Source organism: Haemaphysalis longicornis, unplaced genomic scaffold (assembly GCF_048455015.1).
Source record: "Haemaphysalis longicornis isolate Haplotype H1 unplaced genomic scaffold, Haemaphysalis longicornis Haplotype H1 scaffold_5, whole genome shotgun sequence".
NCBI lineage: Eukaryota > Metazoa > Arthropoda > Arachnida > Ixodida > Ixodidae > Haemaphysalis > Haemaphysalis longicornis.
Window position 1 is genome coordinate 98,932,297 of NW_027526385.1, and position 14,867 is coordinate 98,947,163.

General features: G+C 46.8%; 1 protein-coding gene across 2 annotated transcripts in view; it reads left to right on the forward strand.

The window, feature by feature from the left end:
• The window catches only part of LOC144138606 (uncharacterized), a 69,784-nt gene that overhangs the window by 27,634 nt on the left and 27,283 nt on the right, over positions 1-14,867 (forward strand). For both annotated transcript variants that reach the window (XM_077670983.1, XM_077670984.1), the window contains exons 11-17: positions 815-846; positions 5,576-5,761; positions 8,184-8,264; positions 8,748-8,963; positions 9,483-9,686; positions 9,869-9,958; positions 14,516-14,630. In XM_077670983.1, the coding sequence (XP_077527109.1) occupies positions 815-846; positions 5,576-5,761; positions 8,184-8,264; positions 8,748-8,963; positions 9,483-9,686; positions 9,869-9,958; positions 14,516-14,630 (924 nt within the window). The remainder of the gene's footprint in view (positions 1-814; positions 847-5,575; positions 5,762-8,183; positions 8,265-8,747; positions 8,964-9,482; positions 9,687-9,868; positions 9,959-14,515; positions 14,631-14,867) is intronic.

The window sequence follows — 14,867 nt, forward strand, 5'->3', positions numbered from 1 at the left end:
TGCCCCTGCGCCTCGTCATCATTGCAGTCGGCTGTGTCTCTGTGCTTATAAGCAGCTTATGAACTACTGCAACAATGCCAAACTACGCCAAACTATGCCAAGTCTCTTTCTACTGACAGATTTTAGTATTTACATCTACAGCACTGCCATTATATAGCCCTCTTTTGTCGCTCTTTTCCCTAGTTGGCCTCATGCCGCTAAGCACAAATCATCACCATCATTTTTTCAGAGCGCAAGCATGTGTTGACCTCACAAGTGTGTTGTTTCGGTGAAGCAATGCACTACATGAGTGTTTGGAATTCCTAAATTGTACCTGGGTGTAGTAGGTGTTTTCGAAAAGGATTATGCGTGCGGATGAAAACATTCTCACAGGGTAGCACACAACTGGGGGAGGATTGGCCTAGGATTGATAGTAGAAAGGTTAATCAAATAAGTTCAGCCACTTTATTAGAACCAGGCCAGTGGTTTTATTCAGGGATAACTTCTCCAACTCATGTGTGAGCTGGCAGCACCAATGCATGTTTGTCCCCGTACCTCTCCTCTTGCATTTTGTCGGGAGTCTGTTGGCAATCAAGGTGTATTGTTAGTTGCGGGCCAAAAAGGTTAAAAGAAGTAACGGTACCTTCAGCTTGGACAGCACCAACATTATAATGGGATACCAAAATCCACTTCGGTGTTGAAAATCTCTGACAGGTAGCACTGCTCTGTCTTGTCAATTTTGCTCTCTCTTGTTGACGAAAATGTGCACGCAATTCTGCAGAGTCGGAGTCTGCTTGTTGGACTAAATCCTCTACTTTTTTCTTTCCCTGTGCAGCAAAGAAATTGTCTGACAGTGACATAGAGAGGGTAAGTGTCAGTGATGTTCGTACTGCCTCTGTGGTTCTCGACATTTGGGCCTGATTGTTGGTACCCTGTGCCTAAAATTTTTTTATATGGTACACACTGTCCATTTGTTTCGATCTATGCAGAAACAATGCCACTTTGTGCTTTCTTAAAAAGTGGCAGTTAGTGCAAGTAATTTTCAATGAGAATTAGGCAGTTGATTTCTGCAATTGGACTGTTGGAGAGACTCGTAGATGAAATTTTTTAGGTATTTTTAAGCCAGTTATCGAAGTCTTTAAGGCGTACCTCAATGGCTATGAAAAATGCACCCACCTTAAAAATCTCGTAAAACAAAATGTTTTATTTGATTTTCCGGGTTGGCTTTTAATTTTCATCTCATTTGTTCCCAACCAGATGGGCATACAGTAGAATCTCGATGATACGAATCTTGCGGGACCGCGAAAAATATTCGTATCATCCGAAATTTGTATGAACCAACACAGACCAAAAAATTGAAAGCTGAAAAAAGTTTTCGTTTATTTTTTTTCTTACTTTCGCGTGAACAAATCCATGATTTTTTCTGCTTTTTTTAAACCCCCACGTCACAAAGCAGTCCTTTCCGTCCTTTCTGTAGCGCGTCTCCCGGTGTCCAAGCTCGCTACACGCCGCAACAGTCAAGCGTGAACTGCATATGGTGCGTTTTTGCACGCGATTCGCACGCCTCGGCTTTGCGCGCGCTGTATTTTCACGGCCGCATTGACGATTTCGCGCCCACGGTATTTCCTACCTTGGTCAGAAAAAGACGCTGACGACTTGCGAAACGCTCGAGACAGCCCGCTGGCTCCGCCCGATATGTTTAGGCTTAGCACCCCGGCAGATATTTTATGGGCGCTTTCACTAGCGGCGCGGATGGTGTTTTATAGTACCGTTTTCGCCAACGTTATCAGCTCCTTTACTGCACAAGAAACTTCGTGTCTGCCTTGAGCGGCATTTTAAAGAGCGGCTAGAAGCAGTCGCTCAAGCGGCCGTGCCACTTCGCGGCCAAAGCCGCCGCCATGTTGCCGCCGCCGCGTGCGAGAGGTTTCGCGGCGCGCATGGGGCGTGCGGGGCGCGTTTTCGCGAGCAGAAAACAATAGCCCGGCCGTTTCTGGAGAAAGAAGAGTGACAAATGGGGAGAGAGAGCCGTCACTTGCTTGTTCGGCAGTCGGGCGCCTCGCCGGCTCGTTCGTATCATCCGCCGGGCCGCGCAGGTCTGTTCGTAACAGCCGAAATTTTTCCCATTGCAAACAATGCAATTTTGCCGGGACTTTTCAGAAATTCGTATCATCCCGAAATTCGTATCACCCAGAATCGTATCATCGAGATTCTACTGTACATTTAACTCGATCTTATTCGAGCTTGAAGAGCATGTTGAAACTGTTATTTATTTCTCTATCTGCTCTCAAACCTCACGTATTTTATTTCGTTGTCTCACTCAAATGACGGTATTTCAGTTGCTTGCCCTTTGCGTGACATTGCAGGGTGAAGACAGAAACGTGTTGTAAGTTCTTTTACACCCCTTGCACCTTTTGTTGGTTGTGTCACGCCTCTCAGCGAGACCGCTGCACGCAGACAACTGCAGGTTGATCTTTCAGCTTTCCCCAGCGCTTATTGGGCCTGAAACTGAACTTTGTTTAGTATGGCATCCACTGTTGGATTGCGAGATCTTCTCTGCAAAACACTGGGCCCAGTCTTTACATTGTTTGGTCAGTTTGTAAGATAGGCTTGAACCACCTGCCGCGGTGTCTCAGTGGCTAAGGTATTATACTGCCGAGCCAAACGATGTGGGTTTGATTCCCTGCCGTGGAGGGCTGCTTTTCAGATAAAGGCAAAAAGTGAAAACATCTCTGTGTTGAGATATTGGTGCACGTCAAAGATCCCCGGGTGGTCCGCATCAATCCGGAGCCCTCCACTATGGCGTGCCTTGTAGCCCAGGTGTCGCTTTGGCATATTAAAGGAGTACTGACACGAAATTTCTCGCTTTCAGTTTTTATGCTGTAAAGAATACCTATTGGCCCAGTAATTACGAAAATCGAACCGAAAGCCGTCAGCTGCCAACACAGAATTAATTATAGCACGTTTATTGCAACCAATTTCAAATTTGGTCGCCGCGCGGGAAAATGGCCGTTCGAAGGCCAGCCTGCAAGTGGGCAGCCTTACGTCACGGTCTCACCCGTGACGTCAGGGACGTTTTTCTTTCCTCCATGCGTTCGCCGCATCGTCTGCTACGATTGTACATGGTCCGCGACTCGCCCGCGCAGTCGACATGTCGTCTGAATCTTCAGACTCGGATGAGTCACTGCCACCCGACAGACAGAACAACTTTGTTTGGCCAGGCGATTAGGCCGGCGATATCTTTGCCGTCGTCCGTTTTTTAATATCACTGCGGCTCGAACCGGCGCAGACCGTGATAGCAACAGCTTGTCGCCACTCTTCTAATCAATCTGATCACGAAAAAGAAGCTCTACATGCGAGAAACTAGATGTTAGTGTGTTGAAAATTGTGCTAGGAGTTGTTATCAGAGCTGAATTTAAAAGTGGCGTTCAGATATTTGCCGCGATGGGAAGCCTACGCTGACCGGCAGCGGAGGTTCGGCGCTCCGACCCAGCACTGTCGGCACCACGGTGCGGCGAGCGGCCGAAAGATGGCGCCACCTGCGCGCTAGAATCAAAACAGGCCGCGGCAGATGTCTTGGTCACCGATCGCAGAAACGGAAATTATTGCCAAAATAAAGCTTCATATGCGAAAAAGGGGATGATAGTGTGGTGAAAAGTTGTGTAAGGGATGGTCATTCGCAGTTGTACAGATACCAGCGATCAAATAGTCGCCACGATACTAAGTTTCCAACACCCAAGGTGACCCGTGAAACCCCGAGCCCGCTGGCTTGGGCGACAGTTCTTGCGGCCGCCGGCGTGCACGAACTCCACGAAGTCCACATTTAGCACTGCATGTCGTCGCGTGGATGCATCTTGGCGTCGTCGTCGATTTGCTCGGGCAGGCTTCCGCGAGCAGTACTTCGCATACCGCGAGCTTGCCATAGCACAACTTGGGCGAGCTCGGCGACGCGCACCGCCGCGTCGCCGCGGTGCCCGTCGATATCGCGCACCACGCCGTTTTCGGCACCAGTGTCGAACACCATGCGCCGGCAACGAACTGAAGAGCAAAGACGTCGAACACGCAACGTTTACAAGCACTGCTTACACAGCTACGCCCACGTCTCCTACCCAAACGAATACCACCGACAACAGCAGCGCAGGATATCGTTTCCGGTTCTGAAAACGACTATATGACGTCACCCTGAACCGGCCAGACACGTAGGCCAATGTTTCGTCACGCCGAAAGCGATTGCGCTAGTGCTGCCGATTTGTGGAAGCTCGCGGCCTGGACAATCAAAATCGATTTTAGATGTGATTCCGGCCTCGGATCGCTGCAAAAATTTCTGTGAGGCATCTGTACAAACTACTGAAGCCAATTATATCATTTTTTAGGTATCAAAATTTGGTGTCAGTACTCCTTTAAACCCCATAATTTGAATTTGAAGATCGGTTCAAACCATACAGCAGTGGTAAAGAGCTCCTTTGGACGTTGTGGAGACTTGGCATGGCTGGTGGTTCTGCCGCTGTATTTCCCTGTAGTGAGGCGTGTATCAGAAAGGGAGACTAGTCCCCTGTGACCACATTTATTTATTTGTTCACTTATTTAAAGTACCTTACAGGCCCTGACAGGGCATTGAGTAAGGGGGGTACATAAGAAAAGTGCAAAATTGACAAGATTTTAAAAAGGCACAAAAAGGGAACACAGTCCAAGAAAACATGAGATGAGAAATTGGCCGTAAATACATAGCTAGAGAAGCACAAAATATGAAGATAATATGTGCTATATTTTGTGCAAACAAAGAATAACATACTCAAGATCCAACATAAAAAGCAGGCAAGGGTAAACAGACACTTGAAACGCAAAAATGCAAGAACACAAAATTCACCTAAAACGGGGATAACAGGTTGGTACAATATTACGAAAAAAAGTGAGCATCAAGGAGGTCACGGGATGCGGTGTCCTTGGATTCGACGGCAATGTTATCAGGAAGACTGTTCCAAAGCTTGACTGCCAGGGGAAGTGCAGATAAGTTAAAATGCATGTTTTGCAGTACTGGTGGGAAAAACTATGTTGATTATTTACCCTACGTGAAATGTTACTTGGAACTTTAAAATGTAGCATTGAGTGTGCTGCACTGTAAACATATTTGTTAAAAGGGCATAAAAGGAAAATGTTACATCAAAGATGTAGCGGGTGAAGTGAAAGATTTAGTCTAATCTCTCTTACACTTGAGGGGTACTTGTAACTGCTTGAAATAAACCTTGCAGCTCTATTCTGGATTGCTTCAATCTTGTTTATCAAATATTGATGGTATGGGGACCACATAGGTGAAGCAAACTCGAGCTGTGGCCGAACGTATGTTGTGTTAGCCAGTTTACAAATGTCAGAAAGAGCATGACGCAAATTTCGACGCAAGAAACCCAATGACCCAGTAGCCTTGGCGCAGATGATGTCGATATGGTTATTCCAGGAAAGGCCTTTTGTGAGCATGAAGCCCAGGTATTTGCAGGATGAAACACGATCGAATTTGGGGCTATTAATTTGGTAGTCCAAAATTGATTTTTCACGCTTACAGGTAAAGGAGATAACATTGTCCTGTATTGATGTGTACTTTCAGCAAGCCAAGGTGGCGGTCCAGGACGAGTACTTGCGGCGTGTGTCGGATGCGCTGGTCCGTGACCAAGACCTGGAGGCCTTGGCCCCGGGCTTTGGCAAGCTTCTGGCGGAGCAGGCGCACGCTGCTGTGCTCATCCAGAGGGCGCTGGACGTTGTCCGGGACCGGACGGACCACTACGTGGCACAGGTGAGGGGGGCAATTGGGGGCCATGCTCTTCGGCGGCTGACATGCCTTTGGGTGTTGAATGCCCTCGAAGGGGGGGAAGGGGGGGGGGGGGGGGGGAAGATATGGAATGCTTACCATATTTTCGCTCGGATAACCCGCCCGTGCATATAATCTGCACCCCCACTTTCAGCCCGCTGAAAAAGGGGGAAAAAAAAAGTCACATATTGCCTACACATTTCATACAGGAAAGGCTGCTCCAAAGCTACTGCTCAAGCAACACATCACATATTATGTAGACAGAAAAAGCGTACATTTAGCAAGTAGAATACACTGACCGCAAGGCGAAAGTCCCAATTCACTAATAAAATTCAGTTAGAGTAAATTCAGTTAGAGTGCGCTCATCCCTGTTTTTTCTTCCTTGTCCTTGTATTTTTTGCGCAATCGCTGTTATAAAAGGCTTAGTCAGTGTCACTGCATAGGAGCTTCACGGTACAACGCGCATTGCTGCGAAGCTGCACTAAAGGAAAAACCCTTGTATTATCCACACCTGACTTCGCCACTGAAATTTTCACATTTTTGATGCGGGTTATACGTGCAAAAATTTGGTAAATGCTCTACACATACAGTAGACTCTCGATAAATGGAACTTCAGGGGATCGGAAAAATTAGTTCCGTTTACTGAGAGAGATGTTCTAAGGTGCAAATTTATGTGCGTACACACTTCTAAGGGCATTTCATGGAACTCTAACCACTAGAAAGTGACTGTAGCTGATAGTTTTCAGAAAGCAAGAAAACTACAAGAAGCATAGGCACAGCATTCACAAAGTTGATTTGGCAACAATGAGTCACTGTGCACTACAAAATGAGTAAATTATTTTTGTTTGAGTCCTTGCAACAGCATCTTCACGGAGGCTAGAGGCCTCAACTTTGCGAGTGCTTACGAGCCACCGAATTCAGAAAACGGCAACGTGGTAATGAAGGACGAATAGCACAACGATGGCATGAACGAGGCGAGAGGAGGTGAGCCCTGTAGCCTCGGCGTCTAGAATCGAGACCGAATGACTGGAACAAGAACTGCGATGTTGCATTCGTTGCGCTAACACGGCTAACCACTTACGAGACGATGCTTACGAGGCCAACAGGGCTAAAAAAGCATGGAGGAAAAAAAAAAAAAAAAACAAGAACAAAACAGCCGGAACCGTAAAAAGCTGATTCTCATGCCAGTGGATTTCACAAGAAGTTCCATTTCTGGTTCCGTTTGCACGGTGATGCGGAAATTTTAGTTAAGATTACCGAGAGTTTTTTTATGTTATCTGAATACAAAACCAACCAAATTCCAGGCAACTGTTCTGTTTAAGCAGCAATTCCGTTTAAGCGATTTCCGTTTATCGAGATTCTACTGTATTTGTGATGATATGGGGCTCTGACCATAGTCATCCGGGTGGGCATTGTAGATGTGGTGAAGGGGAAGGCCCATTGTACAACTTTCTCAGGACCGTTTGAAGACGTGTGCACAAGCACTGGTCTAGTACAGACTCCCGTGGCAGGTCGTCTAAGAACTTGCTCAAGCTGCCAGATTTATCATAAAACTTGCGTTCTCGTGGGATTCGCAAACCCCAACTGAAATACATACCGAATTTCTAAGGAAAAAAAAAAAAGCAGATGCCAACAGCTATGCACCACGTGCACATGAAATAAGCTTGGGAAGGTCAAAATGGTTGAAAAAGGCAAGAGTACAAAACTGCGAAAGAAAATCCAGCAGCTCCGTGTCTCTTCTCTGGGTTCTGGCTCTTCCATTATTGCAATCATAGCACTGTAGTCTGAACTTGGCTTTGCTGGCTTTCTGCCGTTCCATACCTTCGAAATGGTTTTTCGTGTTCTTGTTTCATTCGGAGGATGTGTGGGGAGTGGGAGGGGAAAATTGGAGTTAAAAATGCCACAACAAACGATTTTGACATCAGCTTCATTTCAAAATGGCAACAAAATGTGTGCCATTGTTTGCCCTTTTCAACTTGCACCGGGTGTGATAGTACTAGTACTTGGTCGCTACCTTCACCCCAGTGGTCCGTCTCCCTAGTGATCCTGCTTGCGACTTTACAGTGGCCACATTATTGGGAACCTAGGTTCGTAGTGAATTTGTGTTGCTCGAAGACCCACAAAAAATTCACCCCCCTTTTTTTTCTGCACAAATTAACTGTGCAAATGTAAAAATACCTCGCAGGCATATTTTTAACTTCTGGCATTTCGGCTTTTAGAAAAAGCTATCGCCGTATGATGTGCTAGCTGCCAATGCAAATTCAAAATGAGTTGTAGCAGTGACAAGCTTTTCCTAGTTGCTCTCCCGAGCTCTGTTTTGCCTGCTGGCACCGAGACTCACTGTACAGAGGTGTTTCTTGGAACTCACTGAGCTGTTTTTTCCCCTCTCTATGTTCTTTGCCTCTAGGAGAGGGAGAGACTACAAGAGGAGTTCCCCGTCCTCTCCCTGATTGGGCCCTGGCTGCGCAGTCACCTCCACGAAGTGCAGGTATTATGACTGGGCTCTGCATTTTCCGTAAGATTGCAGGTTTAGAGAATGTGGTTAATCAAGTTAACCTGCAGCCTTCCACTACAGTGGTGTGTTTGACAAAATTGTCGTTCCTATGAACTGCTGAGACTTGAGGTATAATATGAACCAGACAGGGGTGGTTAGCTTGTCAAATCGGGGCAGTGGCATATTAAACAGGGGCACAAAAGGCAGGCATGGGCCGACGGAAGTGGGCCAGTCTTGTCTTGAAATAAGCCTCCTGAGTGTGCCTCAAAGGTATGCGTGCCTTAGGGGAGGAGTAGTGCCATTCTTGCACGATGCTGAGTGCTCATTCAACATGATCTCAGTATGGGGAGGGGGACAACAGTCAAGGAGTCCTACCACTTAAAAAAACAGTTTTTACGGTTTTCCGTATCCTTTATCCGTATGCGCACCTGCCACCTCTACGTCACATTTCCCCCTCCCCCAATGGCCGTCGCGCAGTGCCAGCTGGAGCAGGAGCACTGCCTGGAGGCCCACGAGACGGCGCTGGCCCTGTGCCGGGAGCGGTCTCTGGGGCAGGCGGCGTACTTTGTGGCCCGGGACCTGTCCTTTCTGCGGGAGCAGGCGCCCGCCCTGGCCGCCGAGCTGGCCCGCCTCAGGGCCCCCACCCGCACCTTCCTCTGGCACACCCACGTCTGGAGGCCCTCCCGCTGGCAGGTACACTGTCGCAGGGCAGAGTGGGTCGACCGCCTCTACCACCGCGCGGTGGCAGTCGAGAACAGTGTTGGTTGTGTGTAGCCGTGTGAGCAGTTAAATCGTGGTATGCATGCAAATGCTACGCCATTGGGAGCTTATTCAGGCTTGTTTTCTGGTGGGGAAGCCATTATGGGATGCCCTGAGTACTGTGCATAGTTGTACCACCTGCGATGTAATGCGAAACATCCTGAAAATGGCCCCAGGGAGTGAAGGTTGCCTACACTTGCCACCGTGTGGGTGACGACCAGCCAACAAATTTGGAGTGCCTAGTACGTCTATTGAAGTTTGGTTGAGGGTTTTACTGGAAATAATGAACCGAGGCTTGGTGGAGTGTGAACTAGCATTGCAGAATCCAGTGTGTACGACAGGAACCCCCACTGGTGCACCAAGTGTTTACTTTCCTGCCTGATTTCAAGTAGCTGCCACAAAACGAGGGAATCGGAGCGAGCACCGAGGCAACATTGGTTCGCCAATTCACAGGTCCGTCGGGTGGGTGGTCCGACCTCGGAGGGGGGTGGGCCCCTGGCGGGGGGCGGGGACACCCTCCTGCTGGGCGACCGGCCCACGTACGTGGCGGAGAAGCAGAGCACCCGGGTGACGTCCACCCGGCTTCCCCTGTGGCGCTGGGGCAACTTCTGCCACCGCACCTGGTCCAACACCTGCAACGTCATGTTCCTGCTGGGGGTGAGTGGTGGAATGGGGGTTGGCCGACACTTCAGCCACCCAATCGGACAGTCATTTTGCTGCCTTCTGTTCTTCAGTTGTGGTTGCAGTATGCTTTCACTGTTGTTGAAAACGAGACTGCCCTTAGCCTGTGCCTGAAGGCCATGCCTTAGCCTTCCTCAATGCCACTCTGTGTTGCGCAGATCCTGATCCCCTGGTGCAGTCCCCTGAGCCTGCGGAGCCTGGTCCTCCCGCGGCCTTTCATGCCCGACTTCGAGGTCAACCAGGAGGACGTGAGCTCCTTTTTGACTCCCTTTAGGGGCGTAACTTTGGCCTGACTTCAGGGTCAACCGGGAATACGTAAGATTCTTTTAAAGTGAAAGCTTTCTTAGTGGGTTTGATGGCTCTCTGTCAAAAACTTGATGCATCTCCCCATAGACCGGTTGGTCAACCACCGAAAAGCTCTGATAAGAGCTCTGGACATATAGCGGGAGCGCAAAACCGGGCTTCCATTGTGTCAAAGCGGTTACTTGAAAATCGCGATGAAGGAGCAGTTTTAGATAAGACAATATACACATCGATCATGAAACAGAAGTACCAATAGTATACCTTTATCCCTTAAGGGGGGACGCGGCTTTCAACTTCGGAAAAATGACCAAAACATCGTTTTTTTGAAACCCGCATATTCGGCTTCTATGTTTCTTATTCTATGCGTCTGCAAAGTTTTTAGGCTGAAAAGCGTCGCAAAGTGGCATAAAAAAATACTTTTGCCAGGCGCGGTGACAAACTATCAGCGCAAAAGGGCGAAAAAACGGCAATTTTCGGAGCGCTCTATCTCCGCAACGGTGCCACTGGGCGCGGCCATTTTGATATGGTTAGATCGGCCGAGCGATCGTCTTTCCGGTTCCGTTCGTCTCTTTTATCTTCGTTCATTCACAAGCGCACGAACGGCAGAAAAGAAACGACGCGCAAACGAAGCTAGAAATAGATGCTGAAGCGCTATTCGTCCTCCGCTAGGGCCGCGCCAAGACGACCCTCCTGATTGGGTGTCGCCGTGTCGCGGCGCAATGCAAGATGGCGGCCGCCTGAACTGCGTAGCGTGGGCGGGTTGAGTTCATTTTCGCTGCTTCGCTCGGCCAAGTTTCTGCTCAGTCTGTGGTATTGAACACGGACGTTATCGCGATGGGAAGGCCTGAGATCACGAGCCAGATTACGGAAAGTTGTGTGGCTCGAAAGGCGGAGGTCATCGAACGCTTCGTGGTGCGCGTGACTCTACCGTCGCCAGACCCCGGAGAGTGACGCGGTGTGCGCGCTTGCGATAGCGGTTCGTGAAGTGAACTTTTAGTCAGATTTGCGATGGTTACACGCTTAGTTATTGCTGTGTTTTGATTGTGGGCTCGCTAGCCTTGGGAAAGAAACGGTCGACGCGTCAAACGCTGCGGCGCGCACGGCATAGCCGACGCGCATTGGAGCACCACATGACTGCGCAACCGGTTACGATTGAACGCCAGTTGTTGTAATTAATGCCTGCGACGTTAGATTTAATCTTAAAAGCGACCTGACCAGCCATATCGGGGATAATCAAAGTACGATATGTCGCAGTAAGCGTGCGCTGCGATGCGCGCGAGCCATATCGCCTTTCTTGCGCAACGTTTCCTGTGCACTTGTAATAATCATGCAAACAGGTTTGAGTTAGTAATATAGGAATAAAAATATGTTCTCTGCGTTAAAAACTCACCCTACTGTTGCAGCATTTAACAGTGAATTTTTGGGGGGAAAATTGATACCGATGCATATATCTACTGCTTAGGGCATACTGGCTGTGCTGCGAGAAATATTGGATGCCTTGAATGTCAAAAGTAGTAAAAAAATGCCCTTGCACTGAAGTTTGAGTTATGCAGAATATTATACCAAGCTTCAAAGTAGCTCATTTGCATCCTTGTGGCATGCAAACTTTTCTCAATGAACACCTGCACGTACGAGTACGAAGTTGCTGTGCCAGGCAAGATGATAAAACATAAAAAGGCCAAAAATGTTTAAATTTAAGTAAAAGAAAATGTTCAACTATTTGCCATGGTGACAACACTGCAAAAGGAGGTTGTCCGGTGCGATCCAGCCAACCAGCTAACCTACTTTGCATTGAAAGCCCATTGAAACCCATCTCCCCCTCCGTTTGGTCTGCAAACTGGGGTATGTATTCTTCACGGAGGAGCTGAAAATGATGTTTTGTGGAAAGAGAAAGGCTGTAAAAGGCACTCTAATTTCAAGGAATGGCCTTCCAGAAGCCCCATGTTCAAAAGGACACGAAAGGCTACAACCCTGACGACTTTTGATAAGTGAAACCTATGTTGCAACTTCGGAAGCCGTTTTCTCAAAACAGTTTTTTTTGCCACCTGTGTCGCTTGTACCAGGGATTTCTTCGTGACCGCTGTGTCTGTTTTGATTCCGTTTCTTGCATTACATTCTTTGATGAACAGTTCAGGTCGTGACACTCTTGGTTTTCCAGATTTGTTTTTTGTGACTTTTTTATTCAAATAGTCGTTCACAGTCGACATGCCTGTTGCACATTAACCTCTAAAAAAATGAAAACTAAAAAATATTGTTTTGTAAAAAAAAAATTCTAAAACTGTCACGACCTCGTCCATTCCTTTAGAAATGCAAAGCACTTCGAACAAGTTTTCTATCGTGTTTGATAAGCCGCTCAGGCTCGGTACAAGCGGAACAGAAAGAAAATTTAATAAATAAAAAAGTTATCAAAATATTACCTTGAAATTTTTATGGTGTTATCACAGAAGCATTTCCAGTTGCTGTACCAATTTTCATCAAAATCCACAAAGAAATAAAAAAGTTGATTCTGAAAGCCACGTCCCCCCTTAAACCACGTATCGGTATAAATTTACATCGTCCGTCGATGCGTTTACTTAGTGTGCAAAAAATCGCCACGTGGTTTCGTTCTTCGTTTGCGGTACGGGTTTTTGAAGGTTTGACGAAAGATTGGACGCACTTTCAGTGACGGTTAGACACACTTTTAGGTTTCGGTGTTCTCTTACCTTTCTTTAGGAAGGGGTGGTGAATATTTCACTCCCTTTAGGGGCTCAGCTTTGGTGGTTGGGGTGATGACTTAGTGGTTAAGGTGTTCTGCGTGCCCTTTTCCCCTTAGGGGCTTATTGTGGACACTTCCAAAAACATCTGTGGGTTTTTTTTCAGTGTCTAACGAGGTCGAGGGCTGCTGAGCACGACATCCCTGGTTTAATTCTGTACCTCAAGAAAAAATATTTTTTTAATGTGTTAAGGGGGGAAGGCTGGTATTAGACAAACCTTTTTTATTTTTCAAGCTATTGAGATGAAAACTTCCAAACAGATGTATTTCAGCATTCTGATTTCAAATATCAATTTAGATTTTGGATATCGCAAGTAGTTCTAATTTCATACAGATTTCATTGTCAAAAGCCTATCCCCAATTCTAAAAAAAATCTGCTTTAATGATGCTTCTAAACTGCACTTAATTGCATTGCTTAGCAACCAGGGAGTGCAATAAAAGTATTCCCATGCTTCTAGCCTTCCTACAACCAATTGTATGAGGGTTCAAACTTCGTTGTTTGAACAAACTTCGTCCTCATACAACGAAGTTTGTTCAAACAACGAAGTTTGAACCCTCATACAATTGGTTGTAGGAAGGCTAGAAGCATGGGAATACTTTTATTGCACTCCCTGGTTGCTAAGCAATGCAATTAAGTGCAGTTTAGAAGCATCATTAAAGCAGATTTTTTTTAGAATTGGGGATAGGCTTTTGACAATGAAATCTGTATGAAATTAGAACTACTTGCGATATCCAAAATCTAAATTGATATTTGAAATCAGAATGCTGAAATACATCTGTTTGGAAGTTTTCATCTCAATAGCTTGAAAAATAAAAAAGGTTTGTCTAAGACCAGCCTTAAGTAACTGTGAAACACAAAAGTCTGCTTTTGTACAAGGGATCAGTGCATGTTTAAAAAATGTTAGGTTGTGAAAATCACTTCCTATTACTCTATTAAAGCGTACCTTACAGTTCAGTTGTATCCTTGGCATCTTTGACCCCAATTTGTGTGGTTGTGTGCATGCAGGCATGTGTCTTTAGGCGGCAACTTATGTTTACCCTTATTGGGTCCTGCACTTTTTGTTGCCCATCTTTGTCACTACTTCGAGTGGTGTCCCTCAGGTCGCACAAGACATGGCCACCTGGCTTAATTTTCACTACAAACAGCGGCCATTGCCAAGTATCTTGGCAAGCAACAGCTGCTAAAAGAGAATTCTGATCTCACAATATAGGGCTTGAGCGCATAAAGTGAAGTGAAGTGAAGGCACAAGGAGAAGGAGTATTTCAACGCTGTTTTCACGCAGGAGCTGAATGACTGGCTTGGCAATGCCGGGTTAATTCAAAACTCCATGGGTAGGGTGATCACTCTCTCGATTTTAAAGGGACCCTGCAACACTCTTTGAGTAGTGCAAGTAAACCTGCACGATGTTTAGATTACACTGCCAGGAATACCTGAGCCAAATATTACACGTTCACGTGAAGTGGTGGGCGCGCAAATCACAGTGAAACGTGCGGAAAAACCAACTGCGCTCTCTTCAGTTTTCCTCATTATGCACCCCTGGCATGGCCTAAACAACGTCATTGTGGCCACAGAGAGAGTCTTTATCTGCCTGTGTTCATAGACTAGCCACAAGGACCATGGGGGAAAATATGTGGTGTGGGTGTTCTGTTGAACTGCAAACTGTGCCCTATTTTCAGTGCACTCCAGTGGGTTGTCGCTGAACTTATTTGCGCTACCTGACAGTGATGTTTTGCCGGTTTCTTTTTGCAGGGCCGACTTCAACCTCGCAAGTCGTCTTCGACGCAGACCCTGTGCTCCAGACTGCACCGTCTCTGGCGGCACATCTCCAAGTCGAGGACCGACTTTGAATCTCAGCCAGACTCTGGTGAGAGTTTCTATTCGTTTTACTTGCTAACTTATCACTTTCTATTGATAGGTTTAAAGTAAAAATGCTTAATGGTAAAAGTCGTTGAGCAATGACAGGTAGCGGGATAATTTTAGCAGGTTTAACAAGATAGCGAGCAACGGCTGTTGAGTGTAAATTGGCACCGGGTGACAGCTAGTTAAACCAGTTTTTAAGCAGCTTAATTTGTGTTACTCTTTGTAATGCAAGGATAAACTC